The sequence below is a fragment of the Rosa chinensis genome, chromosome 7 (assembly GCF_002994745.2).
Source record: "Rosa chinensis cultivar Old Blush chromosome 7, RchiOBHm-V2, whole genome shotgun sequence".
NCBI lineage: Eukaryota > Viridiplantae > Streptophyta > Magnoliopsida > Rosales > Rosaceae > Rosa > Rosa chinensis.
The window spans coordinates 14,636,584-14,656,739 of record NC_037094.1 but is presented as its reverse complement, the minus strand read 5'-3'; the positions used below and the strand labels follow the sequence as shown (position 1 = coordinate 14,656,739).

Below are 20,156 nucleotides of genomic sequence, written 5' to 3'. Positions count from 1 at the left end.
GCAGTTTTAAAATTTTTTCCAACAAAACCTTTCTCATCGGTTCAGTTAGTGACTGATGTCTATAATAACAATAGAAATCGGTTTTTTCACAAACTGATGTTAAAACGATTTTTAACATCAGGTGCAATCCTGACCGATTTAATAGTGGCGATGTCTAATGACATTATTCTAGTAGTGGATGCTAGGTAAGTGTTGTGACATGGAGACTTTGACATCCATATATCAGATTATACAAAGCCATTAGAACTGTGTAATATGCTTGACAATATGCTAACCGCTAATCAATCAAAACATCAAATTTAAAAAGGACAATAAAATATTTCAGACGGCTAATGTCGTTTTATGGCAAGCTGCAGGTTATAGTGACACAAGTGGGGGGATGTCTTAATGAGGACTAATTAATCCTTAAATCCTTAATTGTGTTCGTGAGTCAATTGTTGACCAATGACCATTAATCACATCAAGATCTCTCCCCTCTATGACCATTAATCACATCAAGATCTCTCCCCTCTTTTATTTTTTGAAGTGTGTTGGGTGGACTAAATCTAGAATCCCTCCTTGGTTAACATATCATATCTATCTTATTCTACACCAGAATTATCGATCAATGCCATTGCCATGATCGCGATTATGAAGAACAAGAAGAAGATAGGGCAAGCCTCCTATATACCCTAATCTCTTTTATATATTCAAAGTCTGCTATCAGTCTATGATCCATCAATTATTTATTCAATTTCTCTTTCATAATAACCTAGTGCTTTGGGGCCGGTTTATTTGTTTATTTTTCCACATTACTCGAGTATTCTAAGTAATATGGTCAATTGTCCTGATCCTGACTGATTGGCAAGCCCATTCATGCATGCACAGCTTTGAAAAATATTCCATCATCTAATTTGGTCTTGTTTTCTTTAAACACTCTGTTCCTTCTTCTAACTACATCGTTTTTCTTTTCAACCAATTCAAGAATAACCTATCAAACTAGTAGCAATTAAAATCAAAGATAGTTACGTAATTAATTGACAATAGGGCATTTTATTCGGCCTAGCTAGGCAAGGAAAAAAACAAGGGCAATAGAACTTATAAAGCATGGACTATGGATATAATTGACTTGGCAATAATCCACCCCATGTTTAGAAGTATGGACTATGGAGGGAGTAGACTTAGATTTAGGTCGTGCAGAAGTATTGTAGAGAATCGCCTAAGGGCAAAAGAAAAGAGAAGCGAGGAGAGAGAGATAGAGGGGAACAGAAACCGGTCAAGGTAAGCTTTTGACCTTTTCCTTGAATTTTGGGGGGTTTTGACATTCGGACCAGAGCGTGACTGTCTTTATCCGTCACGGGGATACACGCGTACACTGCCGCGATGAATTGGCTTCCTACTTTGCTGACTCAGCCACTCCACTCCCTCTAGATGTATAAATCATCCCACACTCTTGCCCTTGCTCTAGGTGTAAATCTCGAAACTGCCATTGTTTGTGGAAATGTGTTTGTGGCTTGGTAATTCTCTGTCGCTATGTGTGTTGAGCTTCATAATTCAATGAAGTGACTTGACAGGAAGTCTATGCTGTGATTGTCGGTATTATCTTTAGAGGATATCCAAATACGAGATACTTTAATGCGAAAGTTAATTTTAGGAGTTAGGCTTATTTGGGCTAATAAATATTAGATATTTGATTCATTAGCAAAAAGTTTGTGGCCAACTAGGTAGAGTATTTCTCATGAACAACGTCAAATAAAGTTCAAGCCTCAAATCCTACCCCAAGAATAGAAGAATAAGAATATAATTGTAAAGTTATTTATAACTTTTGACTAAAGTAAAGCATTTTTTTTCTTCTGTTTATGGAAATAGAGTTATTATAATATTGATGCTTTACATATAAAGTTTGGTTATAGATGTAGCCTAGCTAGTTGAAATGTTTTTTAAGATAAATTTTTGAGATAAATTGTTGGTTGCAAAGCATATAAACAATCTTCATGTTACTTGGGCTTGCCATTACGTGTGGGAAAAGCCAAGACGGCCAACTTTCGATATATCAAAGAGAAACTCACAAAGAAACTAGTTAACTGGAAGTCCAAAATTTTAAGTTGTGCAGGAAAAGAAATCCTCATTAAAGCTGTTACTCAGATCATGCCTTTGTATGCTATGAATTGCTATTTATTGCCAAAAGGTTTGTGTGATGATATTCATCAGTTATGTGCTTCTTTCTTTTGGGGAGATACAGATGACAAAAGGAGGATTCATTGGCATAGCTGGGAGAGATTGTCTTACCAAACATGAGGGATGCATGGATTTTAAAAATATCTTTGCCTATAACCTTGCCATGTTAGCTAAGCAGGGATGGAGACTGGTGTCCAAACCCAACTCTTTGGTGGCTAGAGTATTTAAAGCTCGATATTTTCCCAATTGCTCTTTCTGGGAAGCACAATTAGGCGACTCACCATCCTTCTCGTGGAGAAGTATTCTGGAAGGTAGACCGGTGTTGAAAGCGGGGGTCAAATGGAGAGTGGGAGATGGTGAACAAATTCATATTTGGGAGGACAAATGGATTCCTAATTACTCAAGGTCTCAGATTCACAGACCGGAAAACTCAACTTCATTCGATAGGGTAACTGACCTTATTGATCCTCACACTAGATCCTGGATTGCTCCATCTGTGTTTACACTTTTTTCTCCTGAAGTCGCTGCTCAAATAATATCCATCCCTTTAAGTAGAAGGGCTGTTTCAGATAAACTCTTGGGGGAGCCAGAAAAAAGGGGTTACTTCACCGTTAAGAATGCGTACTGGATTGCCAGAGAACAAGTTCTTCGTAATGCTCTTGCTTGTACTTCACAGGGGGATCCTTTTAAGGAACTATGGAAGCGCCTTTGGAAAACTAGAGTGCTTGCCAAGGTCCAAATATGTGCATGGAGGGCCTGCCAAAACATCCTACCCATTAGAGAGTGCACCAAGGGATATGATGGTGAAACAAATTGCCTACTGTGCTCTGCTACCCTTGAGGATACAACACACATCTTCTGTAAGTGTCCGATTGCAAAAGAAGTCTTCTCAGCTCCCCCATTTAATTTACAATCTATGGCTATGCCAAATTTGGTTTTTAAGGAATGGATGCTAGAAACTGCTCTTGTCATTAAGCCAGAGACATTTGAAAAGTTATTAATGCTTATCTGGTCTCTCTGGAAAAATCGGAACACTACTCTGTGGGAGGATAGTTCCAGACCGCCTTCGGTTCTTTTATGCAGCGCTTTGGCTTGGCTGGAAGATTTCCAGAAAGCTCGTGCTACTCCTGCAGCATCGAAGCAAACAGTTAAACATTATTGGCGGCCTACGCATGAAAGCAGAGTGAAAATAAATGTAGATGGTGCCTTCTTACCATCATAAGTGCATGGGGGAGCTGGAGGTATTGCTCGAGACCCAACTAGGCAATTCATGGCTGCTTTAATTTGCTCACCATATACCACATGTGAACTTTGCTAAACAGGCAGAATTGCTTGCTATACGAATTGGAGTTTAGACGACAATACAACTACAGTTGTTCTCTGTCAGTATCGAAACAAATTGTCTTGCTACTGTTCAAGAAATTATGCACCAACAATCTAATTATTCAGAGTTTGCAGCCATTATTGCTGACATTCAGGAACTCCAGAAGAGGTTAAATGAAGCACCAATTGGTTTTGCACCTAGGAATTGCAACCAAGTTGGGCACATACTAGCTAGTATTGGTTTTGAATCTGGTCAAAAGGAGTCTTGGCTCCAAAATGCTCTCAATTGTATTCTAGATGTACTTCAATATGATTGTAACCATCTGAGCTAGCCTCTTTCAATGAAAATTCTCTTTACAGTAAAAAAAAAAAACATAAAGAGTTACAACCCGTTTGCATTTACTTTATCATGAGTAATCAACCTAGTACAAATAACAAAGATTTCTTTGCCAGTTTTGCCATTTCACACAACTTATTAAGATCATAAAAAATAGAACATTCGTCTTCTATGCAACAACAGCTAAACTCATTAAAAGTTAGGTTATCTCTATATTTATAAACAAGAAATATGATTGCTTACATATGAAAGTAAACTTCAATGAAACACACGCTTAAATCCAAACCTAACTATGACTTTATGAGTAACGATGTGATCATTTGTTTCATAAGATATATAGCTTGAAACTAATCAACATTGATCCATGTTAATTCATAGATTCTTTAGGTTTATACATGTTTCTTAGTGGTTAGAGCACCCACTACCTATGTACGAAGTTATGGGTTCGAGTCACCATAGGGGCAGAAGTGAAACCCTTTGATCCTCTTTAAAAAAAAAAAGTGAAAAAAAAAAAAAATACATGTTGCTCGTAATTAGAGGAGCCAGCAAAGGGCAGTCCTGGAAACACAAACCCGTAGTCAGCGTCCACAAAAAGGAATAAGAAACGGTCTCGTCCCCGACTAAGCCTTAAATTCGCTCCCATATATAACCGCCAAACCAACCGACTCTTTCATAATCATTCCACACCTCTCCTTTAATTTTCTTCCGTTTCACCTCTCCCCCTCCCCCAAAACATCCCAATCCTTCAATCTCAGGACACCTCCCTGAAAATTAACAATCAACCACAAAATGGGTGCAACTGATAACCAGAACTCCTTCCTCAACCGGATCAGTATCCGACGAAACCAGGTGGTTTCCATGGAAGGTACCCACGACCAGGAGCTCGAAGACCTCGAACACTTCCAGAAACACGTCGCTGATCGCTTCCTCGACCTTTTATCTCCTCCCGAAGACTACCCCTCCGACCCGTTTCTGTCCATTGCCTGGATACGCAAGCTTCTCGACGTGTTTCTCTGCTGCGAGGCCGAGTTCAAGGCCGTCGTGCTGATGGGCCGCGACCCCACCCAGATCACCAAGCCTCCGCTCGACCGGTTGGTCCCGGAGTTTCTTGACCGAGTTGTGAAAGCTTTGGACATCTGCAATGCTGTTTCCAGCGGGGTTGAATCGGTCAGACATTTCCAGAAGCTGGCCGAGATTGCGGTTTCGGCTCTGGAGCAGCGCCCGATCGGCGACGGGCAGGTCCGGCGAGCCAAGAAGGCTTTGAATTCACTGGTCACGGCCATGGCAATTGAGGACAAAGAAGGGCAGACTACTAAGGCCACGGAGAGGACATGGTCGTTTGGGCGGAGGACCGGAGTCTCGGCCCCGAATAAGGACAGGGCCGCCGGTCATTTCCGGGCTTTGTCTTGGGGCATGTCGAAGGGGTGGTCGTCGGCGAAGCAGATTCAGGCTATGTCGATGAACCTGGTGGCTCCGAGAGGGAATGAGACGTCGAGTTTGGTGCAGCCGGTGTATATTATGAGCACAATTATGCTGTTTGTGATGTGGATATTGGTGACGGCTGTGCCGTGCCAGGAGCGGACGGGGCTGATGACGCATTTTCAGGTGCCGAGGAACTTGGTGTGGGCGCAGTCGTTGATTGGTTTGCAGGACAAGATAGCGGAGGAGTGGAAGAAGAAGGAGAAGAAATGCGCGGCGGGGCTGCTGGAGGAGCTGCAGAAGATGGAGAAATTGGGGCAGTCTCTGATCGAGTTTGCGGATAATTTTCAGTTCCCGGCGGAGGCGGAGAGGCTGGAGGAGGTGGCGGCGCAGGTGGCGGAGCTGGCGGAGATTTGCAAGAGGATGGAGGAAGGTTTGCTGCCTCTGCAGCAGCAGATAAGGGAACTGTTCCACAGGGCTGTGAGGAGCAGGACGGAGGTGCTTGAGGTTTTGGACCAAGGTGGTAAAGGTACTCCACCCATGATGTGAAATTGGATTTGATTGAACAAACATGGTGGTTGGAGTTTTTTGATGCTGCAAAATGTGGATTAGTATAGTTATAGAAGAAGGGTTTGATTTTGGGTAGGATTGAGTATATATAGCTCTCTAAGAGCTTCAGCTGCTGATCAAGAAGATTGAGCTGAAGTAGTAATGCTTTGCTTATCTACTCTGTTTTTTTTGGGTGTTAAATTATTTGAGTACAGAAACTCTAACTGGAAGAGGACATGTACATATACCCAATTAAGTTGGTGTTTTCTCTTTTTTGTTGAGTTTTTGAAATCAGAGAATCACTTGTTCTTCAATTTCTCTTTGTTCCTTTCTTCTTTGTCATGTACAGGCTAGGGTGTTCATAGAGTTTGTTGATATGAAATCCAAAGTTCAGTAGGGTTCCAAAAATCTCAGATTGTTTGTGTTCTGTTAGCACAGCTTCTTCTGATTGGCTTTCACCTATTCATTGTTAAAGTGTTAAAGATAAGATGCAAAAAAGTTTAACTACCAACCGAAAGTCAAAAAGGTTACAACCGCAAATTGGGGCATAGATAGCTTCAATGATGGAATTAGTGGCATTCATGTATGCCACTTTATCTCACCGGAGCAATCGCACCAAGGCACCAACCAGGTTTTATTTGTTAAATCGGTAAATCCTAGGCTTTTCCTATTATAAGCAGTTTTGAAGTGGACCAAAGTAGTTTTGTATTGTTTTAATTAGCGTATTGAGACTTCAGAATGATAAACTGTTAAATTAGTCACCGTTCACAGTAAACACAATAAACGTGTTGATGCAATAGATTCCAACTCTAAAAACAAGGGTACCGTAGAATACATTGACAAAAAAAGATATTACATGCATGACTTCGAGTAAATAACCAAGAATCTATCCCAAATTGTGGGCACACACAATCTAAGGTGATGTTTGTTTCCTGGGATTGTCATACCCCGCGTTAATTTTTATAATTGTCTCGGACTCCTCAAGCTGAGCTTATGTTTACTATGTCCTGACTTATGTTTGGTGTTGGAGGGACTAATAACTACAGTTTACAAGAAACATGAAGACCCAGACTTCTAGTTTACAAGAAACATGAAGACCCAGACTCCATCAACACCACAAACCTGCAACACCATCAACATCATCAACATTTCTCTCAGACTTCTCAGATCAAAGCCATACCCAATTTCTCTTCCAGTCAAGCCAAGGTGCCCATGTTCTTGGTCAGGGGATATGGGTTTCCAGTCAAGCCAAGGTGCCTGCAATTCTTCCCAAACAAATTCTACTACCAGAATCGAAATCCTTCACCCAAATCCAAAATTATGCAATTCCAATCAATACCCATCTAAGCAAACAACAAAACATCCAATACCCAAAAATACGATATTTCATTGATTCATTACCTTTGCAATTATCTGATTCCCAATCATTCAGTTTGGTTTCTTCTCAGCTTTCAATTTGCAGAAGCATTCGAGGAAGTTCGTCGAACATGGTTTGAGGAGGTGAAATTTGTAGAAGCTTTCAAGAGAGTTCATCGGGCATGGTTTGAGGAGGTGAGAACGATGAGAGAGTTCATCAATCACTGAAGCAAAGAGTAGAGAGAATGAGGGCTTCGGGCTTCCACAATCCCATGGTTTTTGGGGTGTCTATGGAAGAAGGTGTTAGGGAGAATTTGGGACTCTAGAGTCTCATTTAAAATAGTCCTGCTTCTTGCCAAACATGGGATTGGTATAACATAAGCTGATAATGATGTCCAATCCCATCCAATCCCATGTAACAAACACCCCCTAAAAGTACCTACATGAGGGGATTAAGCCCATGACTGGCTCTTATTGAGTGTGGTTTTAACATTTCTTATGTGAATCATATGATCCACCTACTCTGTTCCTTTTGATTCATCGATCAAAACTACCATAGTTTGATTTGTTAATCTTCTTTGAATAAAAAAATAAAATAGTTATATGTCTACAACACTCGGAGTCCAAAGAGCATGTCTTTCTTCACTGCCCATATGAAAGGTCTATATGGTCTTATATGTTGGACAAATTTGAGTTGGGTTGCATTCCTAATTCATTACATGAGCTATTTCCATTAGGTTTAATGGTTGGTCGCAGCCCCCAATTGAGAGAATTATGGGTTGCTTGTTTCTGTTCCTCTCTTTGGTTTATTTGGCAAACAAGGAATAAGGTGAGATATGATGACATTACTCCAGATGTTGCTCTGGCTTGCAGGTTAATTATTGGCCATGTTTATGCTTCCAGTCGCATAGCTACTGGACATATGTTGAACAACATACAGGAGCTTTGTGTCTTGAAGACGTTTGGTGCTACTTATAGGCCGTGTTGTGCCCCGAAAGTTTACGAGGTGAATTAGCATCCACCCATTATTGGTTGGTTCAAAGTTAACACGGATGGTGCTTGGAAGCGAGGGGAGGATCGGTTAGGTTATGGTGGAGTTTTTCGTGATTTCCATGGGGAGGTTGTTGGTGCTTTTTCTTCATCCCTTGACATTCCTAGTTCCATTGCTATGGAGGTTATGGCAGTGATCAAGGCAATCGAGCTTGCATGAGTTCGTGATTGGAAGCATATTTGGCTTGAAGTTGACTCGTCCCTAATTCTGAATTTTCTCCGCTCTCCTTAGATGGTACCTTGGCAATTACATGTGGCATGGAAAAATTGTGTGCATCGCATTTCAATGATGCAATTTCGTTGTTCACATATTTCTCGTGAAGGAAACTAGGTGGCTGATGCTTTGGCCAATTTTGGCGCTTCAAGTACGGGCTTTGCTTGGTTTGATTCATCTCCAAGCTTCATTAATCAATTTTGTTTAAGAGATAAGTTGGGTCTCCCTAATTTTCATTTTAGATGAGTTTTTTTGTTTTGGAAGGCAGAAGGTTGTCTATCATTCCTCTTTCGTAGTACTTTACATCTGGGAAGTGTAGGATATTTACTTGTATTTCTCTTTATTTTTAATAAATCAATTAAAAAAAGAATTTTTCTTGTAAGAATTCTAAGAAGTATGTTTAGTCGTCTATTTTCCATTGCTCCATTTTAAAATTATTTTTTCAATTGCCTTAGGAGTCTCATTTTGCAATGAAAATCACCCGGGGTAGAACTGTAAGCATACGAGTTTATGGAACAACATTTTGAACCTTTTGTTTATTCAACTCACACGATATACGAAATCAATATTTCAACGGCACAAAGGCGACAATGTGTCAATCTAATATGAATTGTTTATGGCATCAAAAATGCATTTTTAAATCATATAACAAATAACAATATTTTGCCTAAAAATAAAAATTATAGCCTTAAATAACAACAAATAAAGACATGTCAAGAATAGAAATAAAACTTACACCATAAATTGAATCTTTTTTTAATATTTTTTTTAAGAATCAAAGGAAGTCAGTTAGATTTATAATTGAACAAGCAGTACTAGAAACGACACACCCCATAGGGGCCGACAGAAAGAGTCGTCTTTTAAGACATACAAAGAACCTATACTAAGACAGAGCCTCGCACTCCCGGATACACCCACTTTTTTAGGACAAATAAGCATCTTTATTCTAACAAGACCTAGAGACTCAGAAGTAAATAAAATAAAAGGTGACAACCGAGGAACTAGACCTTGAGACCCATAGTGAAATTAAACATTGCAATCCGAGGATGCAACACTTGCATCCCCAACAGAACCATCATTTGCATGCAGTTCCTCTATAAGTGCCTCAGAGTTCTTGCATGCCTTCTCCACCAAAGCTTGAATCACACTATCAGTGTCACGATGCATCCACTTCTTGGATTTTCTTCCTTATAATTCTTTCTCAAGAGCTCTTGCACATTTAGGCCTATTCTTACTTCCCTTAGGCCTTCCCAATTTCTTCTTCCTTGGTGAGACAATAAGCTGCCCATTTTTGTGTTGCAAAACAAGCTGCATACCATCATCAACTAAAGTAGAGGTTCCGAGTTAGAGCCATACCTCTTACCTACACGATCCAAAGCTTCCACAGCCTTTCGCTGATATAGAACGGTTGGCGACAATGATTGAAGAATAGCTCGATCGTGAGAAAGGAAAACCCGATTTGCTGTAAATTTGGAATTCGGTGTCCGAATCGTGATTTCTATACCTTTTCGGAAAGAGAACGACGTCAGGAACAAAACTCATCACTATGCTACGACGTGTGGGCTTTTTGGGGCTTTTAGGATCGTTTAGGGCCTCAAAATTGCAATTTACCATTTTTCAGAATTTTCAGTTTTCTAATTTATTTTGGATTTATTTTGTTTTAACCTGTAGGCTTTAGGGTTTCTTTGTTAATAGCCCTAGAGTTTCTTTTCCCATATATAAGCAATCTTAAATGGCTATAGAACCTATCTTTTACCAAATTATCAATCAAATTGAGAGTTTTCTCATTTATCTCTATTGGACTCCAGATTTCTTATTTAGGTTTATTGCTATTAAACCTAGGGTTACTTCCGACTCGCTTGGACCCAATCACTAAATCTGGTGTCAAAAATGATTCCAGATCCATTGTAACAATACCACAGTCCAACTTCAACTTCTGAACCACAGCCAGAGGTAGTCCACACACCATTTTCACTGATCCCATAGTTTTATGAACTTGGGACGTCTAATTCTCCAGGAAAGCAAAGAGATTCAAACCTGCAAACAAAGGTGCAGGGTGCATGATAGCTCCACTCCCCGTAGACTGAACTTGAGGAAACTCCATCTCCACTGACTCTCCAAACTTACTACTCGATCCCGTGTCCACTAGTGTAAGCATACCCTTAGAAACTTGGTTTCCTTCCTCCTCAGACCTAAGGTTTGGCGATTTTTCAAACAATGAAAGTCCAGCCAAAGCAGAGGCTTGCAATTGAGCCAAGATTTCATCATTCTCTTTTGTCAACAAACTGTCGTAGCCTGTCTCTCTATGCTAAAAAAAGTCACAGCTACGACAGAAGCCTCTAACTTTTTCATAAGTGAAAGACAGCACCAGCGCTACTATTGGTGAAAATTCAAAGAGTTTTGATACCCTAATCCTTCGCCGGACATCAAGCACCAAAGTAATCCTCTACTCTTCCTCTTTCCTATGCAGCGCAGATTGGTCAAATAGGATCACCCTACCCAGGGTTGATCCCACCAAGTTTGGAGCCGCCTTGTTTCGTAGACCTTCTGGAAGGCTCTTGACAGCAACCCAAGTTTCCACCAGATGTAGGGGGACATCAGCCACCAGGCTTGTCCCATCGTACCCACCCAGTACGAGCACTGTATTCCTGTAAAACCAAGGCCCTCCATGCAAGACTTTGTTACGGTCAACCTCCATATCAAATTGAAACACAAATCGATCTCCCATATCTTGAATTGAAAGCCTCGATTTCATACGCCAAATTGTAGAAATAGGATATTTGAAGCTTGGGAATTTGGATTTAGGGTCAAGAAGTCGACCACCATATACCATCGATTAGCTTGCAGCGCTGCAAGTCCCGCCGATCCCAAAGAAGCATGCGCAAGGTCCTCTAGACGAAGATCGACCTGATTGTTCTCCTCCATCTGAGCCATGGCGACATGAAGAATTGATAATATTTTCTCGAGGATAGACCACAAAGAAACCGTAACAGACGGCTAGGTCATAAACAAAACCGTAGACCTACCTTTTTTTTTTTTGTCGATGACTAAACAAAACAGAAACTACAAAACAAACCCTCTACTAGCACTCCCTCCCAGCTGATCCAAATGGAATGCTGGGGACACAGAAAGGGGAAGACAAAAGAACCAAACAGAAGGAGTGGAACTCTGGTGAGCCAATTCTGCCAAATCGGTCTGCTACAAAATTTGCCTCTCTATAGACATGTCTGAAGATAATGGACTGGAAGTTCGCAGTTAACGTACGAATATCATTGACGAGCATCTGAATTCTCCAAGGCACCTGAACTTTGCTTTGAATGCAGTCAAACAACAACTTAGAGTCACCTTCCACAACAACATTGGGATAATGATGTAAGTGAGCAGTGTGAAGAGCATCTCTTAACGTTGTGGCCTCAGCTACTAAAACATTTGCTAAACTAAGCTTCTGACTGACTGCAAAAAGAGGATTTCCATCCTCATTTCTAAACACAAAGCCTGTAGTAGCAATACCATTCCGAACAGAGCCATCAAAATTTAACTTAACCTGATGTGAATTTGGCGGTTGCCATTTAATATGAAAGTATTTGGAGACCTTTGGAAGAGTAGAGGTGGGATTAGCTTTAAGATAATTCGACTTCAAGATAAAAGCTTGAAACAAGCAACGAGTAGGAGAGATTTATTTCTACAATGCCAAATAGACCAGGCAGTGATAAGAATCGTTGCAAGATTATCATGAGAAGACTTATCGGAACTAATGTGTTGCAACCAATCAAGAAAAGATCGATTCCATGAAAGAGGATGAGGTAAGGAAGTATGGTTCCAAACTTGTCTAGCAAACGTACAGGTCTTGAGAAGATGATCAATGGACTCAAGATGCAGAGCACAAAACGGACACAAAGGAGAAATGTTAGGAATATATTGAGAGAGCTTGTCCCTAGTCTTAAGACCATTTCTTATGAGGGACCAAGCAAAAACCTTAACTTTTAAGGGAATTCAAAGATGCCAAATCTTATTTAATAAGGTGAGATTAGAATGGGTGGGTAAATCTTGAACTTGTAGCCACGAAGCACTCTTAACTGTGAAAACTCCTGAGGGAAAAGGACCCCAAACAAATCGGTCTGGCAGAGGGGAAATAGGTAATGGAATCGCTATTATCATTTGGACAATGTCCTGATGAAGAATATGATTCAAAGCCACAGTATCCCAAGTCATATTATGAATAAAATGAGCATGTCAGTGACCAATCTAAATGTTGTCGATCTTGTTCAGGAATGATAGAGAATAAAGGGAATGGTAGCACCCAATTAAATGTCCAAAAAAGAATAGATCGACCATCGCCGACAATCCATCTAATACCTTGGCCTAATAGTGATCTAATAGCTAAAATGCCTTTCCAAGCAAGAGAATCAGAGCTTTTCTTGTGAATAGTAAACAAATGGTTATGCTGAAGATATTTCTTAGTGACAAGTTGTACCTACCAATTATCAGGTTGTGTTAAAATTTTCCACCCAAGTTTAGCTAAAGCAGCTTGATTAAAATGACTAGGTTGACGAACACCCAGACCACCCTTAGATTTAGGAAGACAAAGTTGATCCCAACTAACATGAGGCTGAGATTTACCCCAAAAGAAAGATCTGAATTCCTTATTTAATCTGTCAGTGAGTTGTTTGGGGCATTTAAAACAAGATAAAATATGATTTGGCATACCTGAGAGATTAGATTTAAGCAAGGTTGACCTACCAGCGCGAGAAAGAGTGTGGGACTTCCCTCCTGCAAGTTTCTTCTGAATTTTGACTATAAGATCATTAAAATTAAGCGGATCTTTCCAGCAGACAATGTTCTGCACGCCCAAATATCGACCTATGGTAGACTTATGCTGAATACCAAGACAAGTAGCAATGTCACGTTTAACAGAAGCAGAAACATTAGTGGAGAAATAAATGGTAGATTTATAATAGTTAACTTATTGACCAGAAGCTTTAGAAAATAAGGACAAAGTGTGTAAGACATGCTTAGTCGTAGAGTGAGAAGCTTTGGCAAAAATTAGACAATCATAAGCAAACATTAAGTTTGAAATCTTAAAACCATGAGGAGAAGTTAAAAGACCAACCTGTGATTTAGATTGAGACGCAAGAAAATTTAACTTTCGAATGAACGGTTCCATAGCAAGAATAAATAAATAAGGAGAGAGAGGATAACCTTGTCTGATGCTGGGATTAGGGCGAAACGAACCATATGGCGTACCATTAAGGAGGATAGAAAACAAAACTATACTTAAGCAGGACTTGATCAGAGTAATCCAGTCCATGTGAAATCCAAACGCTTGCAAACAAGCTACTAAATAATCCCAATTAAGTAAATCATAAGCTTTCTCAAGATCAATTTTAATAGCCATACTCCCAACTCTACGGTTTTTCTTATTAAAAGAAGAGAATAATTCATGGGCTATCAAAATATTATCATGAATAGATTTGCTAGGGGCAAAGGCTCCTTCATTAGGAGAAATACACCTAATGAGTAAAGGACGAAGCTGTTTTATCATTATCTTAGTAATAACCTTATAAACTACATTACATAAACTAATAGGTCAATAGTGGTTGACTGTTTCCGGATTATTTGTTTTAGGAATAAAGACAATATTTGTACTGTTAATAAGAGAAGTCTCTAACTTATGATGAAAAAAAGTTTGAGACTAGATTGAAAAGTGGGTCTCGAACTTAGAAAAATAGAGAAATTCAAATATAAATTTTAGAGGTATGAATAGAAGTTCCATTTTGTAGCCTCGGTGTTTCTTGCCATTCTCTTCGAGTAGTAATATTTGGGTTCTCAGAAAAAACGACAACGTCTCAAAGCCACCCAACATTTGCCACGTCCAAAGCTTAAACTGCGTCGTTTCAGTTTCCCGGACGTCCTCCAATGACCAGCACCCACCTCTCTGAAAATACCGAAACTGCAATCACAGAGCTTCACAGCCCAACTCATCACACTGACCTTTCAACCCCCTCAAGAGCCACCCAGCTAGCAATCAATTACTTTAATCCCACAAATATCAAGCTCAAAATCCAATGTCTTCTTCAGGTCCGACCTCTACAAAATCAAACCCACTGCAATTTTCATTTCCTCCTCTTCTTCTTCTTCTTCTTCTTCAATCACTGCAATCCCTAATCCTCTCTTTCTTGTTTCCCAAGCTACAGTACTTGGCAGTAGACGAATGGCCTCCACCATCGCCAACTCTCTCTCCTTCAAGCTCGGCGTTCCTCTCCGCCTTCATCCTCACCCCACTCACACCTCCGCTTCACTCGGATTCACAACCTTCCGCCGAAGCTACGTCGTTTCGTCCTCTGCTTTCGCCAATCAAAACCGCGAGTCAGTTCCTTCTTTCTAGTTTTGAACTTGGCTATTGATATCAATTTTTTTTTTTTTTTGTTAACTATTTAATCTTTGCAGGTATGTGATTGTTGGTGGTGGCAATGCTGCTGGCTACGCGGCTAGGACTTTCGTCGAAAATGGAATGGCCGATGGGCGCCTTGCTATTGTATCTAAAGAGGTAACGAACATTTTCGAGGTTTTTTCGAATAGTTTGTGTGGTTATTGTTATCACATTGTGAAAATTTTGTGTGTTGTATGAACAGGCTTATGCGCCTTATGAGCGTCCAGCTCTGACTAAAGCGTATTTGTTCCCATTAGATAAGAAGCCGGCTCGCTTACCTGTAAGTTTTTCATGTAATCAGACTTGATTAGCTGATATCAAACTTGATTGTGTGAGTTTTTGAGTAAATGTGAATACGAAATGATGGTATCTATACTGTTTACGAGTTTAAAAGTTGAAATGTATTGTTATAGGGGTTTCATACTTGTGTTGGATCTGGTGGGGAGAGGCAAACGCCTGACTGGTATAAAGAAAAAGGGATAGAGGTAAATTGATTCTTCTAACTGCTCAACAAGATTTTCGCATTTGTGCGACTCTGATGATTTAGTGTTGGTGTTTCTTTTGAACTTTCTATGTAGATGTTCTATGAAGATCCGGTTACAAATATTGATATCGAAAAGCAAACCCTGACTACAGATTCAGGGAAACTGCTTAAGTATGGATCACTTATCATTGCTACAGGATGCACAGCCTCAAGGTGCTCTTCGATAATCTTTTTCTTTTACTGAGTAGTTATTATGTATACTAAGTGCTGCTAGATTATACATGCATAAATTGAAGCAAACTGGCTTTCTGGACTACTGTTTCTTCAGATTGCCAGAGAAAATAGGAGGAAACCTACCTGGTGTTCATTATATCCGGGATGTTGCTGATGCTGATGCACTTATATCATCGTTGGTGAGTTTAATTGTTTTTACTTTCTAACGTACTTGCTTCAATTGGTGCTTTCCATATTGCAAGTGATGATGTAACTTTCCATTTGAAAATATGAAGATGTTTCTGTTTCTTCAATGCTGAAACTTTTGAGCAACTACATGAATATTATCTAAGATCAATCCTAAGTCCCACATTATCACAATTGTATGCTATTTGAGGATTAGCTGTACCACCTTTGATCGTCTTTAGGCACTTCAAAGAAAACTTGATTGACTAAAGGCACTGGATATGCTTGTCTTTTGACACTGCAATCGTATTTACAGTCAAAGACTTTATTCTGCTACTTTGATGCTGTATGCTTGCATGCTACATGCATATTTTGGCATTTTATCATAGGAGTGTAAACTTGATTAATTCACAAAAAGATAGATCCTTCATTTGTTCCAAATTTTGGAACAACTGATCAACATCCTGCTATATCGTTTGTCTTACCACATTGAATTATATACATATAATTGAATACCCAACGTTAAAGGAAATGCAAAATGCAGTAGAGTGCGTTTACAAGGTTTGATTTGTTCAATAAGAGTTTGAGACTCTTACATTAAATAAGTATCTGGGCTTCTCTTTTGTTCTTGGCTTAAGTTGAACAGCTAATTCCTTTCTGTAAAACTTTTACATCTTATTTCTCAGGAGAAAGCACAGAAGGTGGTCATTGTCGGTGGTGGTTATATTGGTATGGAGGTTGCTGCAGCAGCTACTGGTTGGAAACTTGATACAACAGTATGTGTTGTGTTCAATTGCTGCATTTTATGTTTGCGGGAATGAGGATAACATAACTTTCATGAAGTGAAAAAGTGTTATTTTGTAACGTGGCACCTATAGTTTCCTTCTCTGATTTTTACTTCAACTTTTTGTTTATGAAGATCATATTTCCAGAGAACCATCTTATGTCAAGACTGTTTACTCCTTCACTTGCCCGGAGATATGAAGAATTCTACAAAGAGAATGGTGTTAAATTCTTAAAGGTACTCCCTCTTTCTGGTACCTACATTGCATGTCGAAATTTTCACTGAACCTGGCTGATTAAGCATATTCAATTATGGACCAGGGTAACTCCCTAAAGAATATAGAAGCTGGTTCCAATGGACGTGTAACTCATGTTAAGCTTGAAGATGGATCTAGTATAGAAGCAGACGCAGTAAGTTGGTGTTCCTACTTCCTACACATCTCTTGATATTAGGATGTCTATATATATATATATATTTATAGATTTATATATTTATTTAATTTTGGGTGTCACGTTGCACTATACATCTTGGATAATGTAATGAAGTGTGCCAAGGCCTGATTTTACATTAAAAATACAATAAAGAAGATGAAGAAATTGTAATAAGTTTCCCTCCATTTCTTTTGTCTTTTGCAGGTAATTGTTGGTATAGGAGCAAAACCTGCTGTCGGTCCTTTTGAAAGAGTGGGTTTAGATTCCAGTGTTGGTGGTATACAGGTACTCATTTAAATTTACGCTGCCAGAGTTGTTTCCTGAGTATGTTAGCTGTTTACATCCATTTAGATGTATATTAAATTATGAATCATGCAAAATTTAACTACTAAAACCTTGGATAAGATATATGAGTAATAATGTAAATCATGTGTAGCCGTGTAGGTAGGTTTTTATTTTGTGCTACTTAACTACTTTTATGTCATCAGAGGTTTAAAGTTCCAACTACAAAGCTATTTTTTCTGCCAAGAATCGTGTGAAATTAATATCCTGGTTTAGGAATTTAGATTTTGATAATTGATTCAAATTTGTTTGCCAGGATTAGTAGAACGTCTATTTACTTATTGTGTGCTATCTGTGATTGTACTTTCAAAACCAAGGTTGATGGTCTGTTCCGGACAAGTGTACCTGGAATCTTTGCAGTTGGAGATGTTGCAGCATTCCCATTGAAGGTAGCTTTTTACTTAATTAGATGCAAAACTTCTTTCCTAGTTTGAATTTTAAAAGATAATATCTTACCACTGAACAGATCTACAATCGTATAGCACGGGTGGAACATGTAGATCATGCTCGTCGATCTGCCCAGCATTGCATTAAAGCTCTACTGACTGCCCAAACTCACACGTAAGTTGGACTTCATATTTGTAGTCTAATCTTCTATCTTGACAATATTAAAATTCTTTCAGCTTTCAAGATTTCTTTGTGCCAAAACTGCTTTGTTGATGATCTGAGTTACTGCATAATGCCCAGATATGATTATCTTCCATCTTTCTACTCGAGGGTATTTGAGTATGAAGGAAGCCCGAGGAAAATATGGTGGCAATTTTATGGGGACAATGGTAAGCATAAGTGATGTTTGATTCTTTTTTATACTTTATGTTTTGTTATTGGATGATGTCAGTTCCTTTCTTGTACTTTACACCACTTTCATTTTATTCAACAGTTGGAGAGACGGTTGAAGTTGGGAATTTTGATCCTAAGATTGCAACTTTCTGGATAGATTCTGGTAATATATACAATTTCTGCTTCCGTACATGTACTGGGGTTTGTAATAGCAGCTGATATGCTAATTTTATTCTTGCTTCACTGCAGGTAAACTGAAAGGTGTTCTCGTTGAAAGCGGAAGTCCTGAGGTACTTTCTTTGTATGTTTTATTTCTTTAGTCAGACAAGAAACAGATCTGGGTCTCCAACCAATGAACCCAGAACTTGTCCTTGGACGGAGGTCCAATTTTCAGATATCAGTAAAGATAGAAGAGTCATGATAATGGGAGACGGTTACATAAATTAGTTTTAGTATAAGAGCATGTGACAAAAATTTGGTGAAATATAAGAGACAATGAAAGAATACCCAAATAGGTAAGAGGTTGGCAATATAAGGGAACTCACTGTCATACACTAGTAGTTGGGTTGTTGAAAGTTTGAAACACTTTACATGTAAAATGGAAATTTGTGTTTTTAGTGTGATATCATTTTCCCTGCATGGTTCTGACACCTCATTTTGCTTGTTAAGGAATTCCAACTCCTTCCAAACATTGCAAGGAGCCAGCCTATTGTTGATAAAGCCAAGCTTCAGAATGCATCTTCAGTTGAGGAGGCACTAGCCATTGTTGGGTCATCATTATAGGTCGGAGCTGCAGTATAGTCTGGAAAAGTGCTCTTAATTATGCATTTAAGAGCATAATACCTGTTTTGCATCTATACATAACGATGTTTCATTAGGGGATAAATACCTGTTTCCATGTCAGCGAGCTTCATTGTCTGAGCCTCGTCTCTTGGTGAATTTATAGTAGTCGCCACGGTGCAGGAACTTTCATAGAGAGATTGTATAATGCAATTGTTAACAGGTTCAGTACTTAGTTATAGACAAAGAATAAAAGGAGCTACGGAGCTGTAGTTGTAAACGGTCATTGTTCCTCAACATAATAAATTCGATTGCAGCATTTTGAGGCAACACTACATGACTCGAGTTTTGTTTCTTCCTGACCTGACGATTAATTTTTGTTTTTTGAAGAAGGAAAAGTTCATTGAATTAGCGATTGAAATCGCTCAAGAGGGCATCCTAATGGGGAGCATACAAAGACCAAAAACGATTTGGCCCTAGAGCTAAGGTAAAACAAACTTGAAGGTGTACTACACCAACCAATTGTCCTTGTACATTATAACAATGCTTTAAAACGTTTCTAGAGAAACTAGCAAAAACGGAAGGTAAATCGTCAGCCTCCTCAAGATAATTACCAACAATAGAACTTTTGTCTCGACTTTGAGATTTGTAGACCCAACCATCAGAATCTGCAATCCAGGCATGCAAAGGATCGGTAGACCAATCAAAACTAAACTCGTTGCAGTATAAAGAACACTGCTCGCACTGCTCGCAAAGGCACTCAATTGTGGTACTCACAATGTGATTATACTGAAACTCCTTGTAGAATTTAGAAATGAGCATTCCACCTGAAAGTTAAAGCAGCACACCCACAGGAACAAAAACAGCACAATTGAGCAAAAAAAACCCTGTAGAAGGTCTCCTGGGTCCCAAATCCAGACCCATGAAATGGTGAAAATGGGCCAAAAGAGTGACATAGGCCCGATATCAGCCCAAAATGTGGGAAATCCAGATTGATTTGGACACCCACAGTAGGGCACCCAAACTCAGCCGCCCTCCACCGTCAGACTTCGTCGGCCTCCATCCCAGCAACCAAATCAGAGACCGCTGCCTCCTTGGAAAGGCTCTATCAGTCCCAGCGGTACCAGCCATGCATGCCCAAATGGATCTGAACACCCAGCCATAACCACCGATCTCCCTATTCGTTGCCACCGCAAGCAGCAGATTCGGTACCGTCGCAACCCAGTACAGCCACCAAAGCATGAGCCAACTGCCGCCCAGAGATCGATGCCGGAGACGGCCACGTCTAGGCCGCGGCCAGAAGCCACCCAGCCCAATTGTG

General features: G+C 39.6%; 2 protein-coding genes and 1 long non-coding RNA gene across 4 annotated transcripts; 2 read left to right on the top strand and 1 right to left on the bottom strand.

The window, feature by feature from the left end:
• Window positions 1-4,472: 4,472 nt before the first annotated feature.
• LOC112178703 (protein ROH1) lies at window positions 4,473-6,101 on the top strand. The gene has a single exon (XM_024316894.2). The coding sequence runs from the start codon at window positions 4,607-4,609 to the stop codon at window positions 5,783-5,785; it is 1,179 nt and encodes a 392-aa protein (XP_024172662.1). The 5' UTR covers window positions 4,473-4,606; the 3' UTR covers window positions 5,786-6,101.
• Window positions 6,102-6,595: 494 nt separating this feature from the next.
• On the bottom strand, window positions 6,596-7,487 carry LOC121050853. Its single transcript, XR_005804209.1, has 2 exons — window positions 7,187-7,487; window positions 6,596-7,085 (listed from the first exon to the last, which is right to left on the bottom strand). It is a non-coding gene; the product is annotated as an uncharacterized LOC121050853 (long non-coding RNA).
• A 6,802-nt stretch (window positions 7,488-14,289) lies between these two features.
• On the top strand, window positions 14,290-19,170 carry LOC112179200 (monodehydroascorbate reductase, chloroplastic/mitochondrial). Of its 2 annotated transcripts, none has more exons than XM_024317536.2 (17): window positions 14,290-14,483; window positions 14,600-14,771; window positions 14,853-14,952; window positions 15,038-15,115; window positions 15,249-15,320; window positions 15,414-15,532; window positions 15,648-15,732; window positions 16,405-16,494; window positions 16,638-16,739; window positions 16,823-16,912; window positions 17,138-17,218; window positions 17,593-17,664; window positions 17,742-17,836; window positions 17,963-18,051; window positions 18,156-18,218; window positions 18,305-18,345; window positions 18,725-19,170. In XM_024317536.2, the coding sequence occupies exons 1-17, from the start codon at window positions 14,471-14,473 to the stop codon at window positions 18,836-18,838; spliced, it is 1,476 nt and encodes a 491-aa protein (XP_024173304.1). In that variant the 5' UTR covers window positions 14,290-14,470; the 3' UTR covers window positions 18,839-19,170. The 2 variants fall into 2 exon arrangements, with proteins under 2 accessions (XP_024173304.1, XP_024173303.1); XM_024317535.2 differs by having other exon boundaries at window positions 14,594-14,771.
• The last annotated feature ends 986 nt before the right edge of the window (window positions 19,171-20,156 follow it).

Coding starts and splice junctions, on each gene's coding strand:
- LOC112178703 (XM_024316894.2), top strand. CDS start 4,607: ATGGGTGCAACTGATAACCAGAACTCCTTCCTCAACCGGATCAGTATC.
- LOC112179200 (XM_024317535.2), top strand. Junction 16,740..16,822: donor ATGGTGTTAAATTCTTAAAG/GTACTCCCTCTT, acceptor ATTATGGACCAG/GGTAACTCCCTAAAGAATAT. Junction 18,219..18,304: donor AACTTTCTGGATAGATTCTG/GTAATATATACA, acceptor GCTTCACTGCAG/GTAAACTGAAAGGTGTTCTC.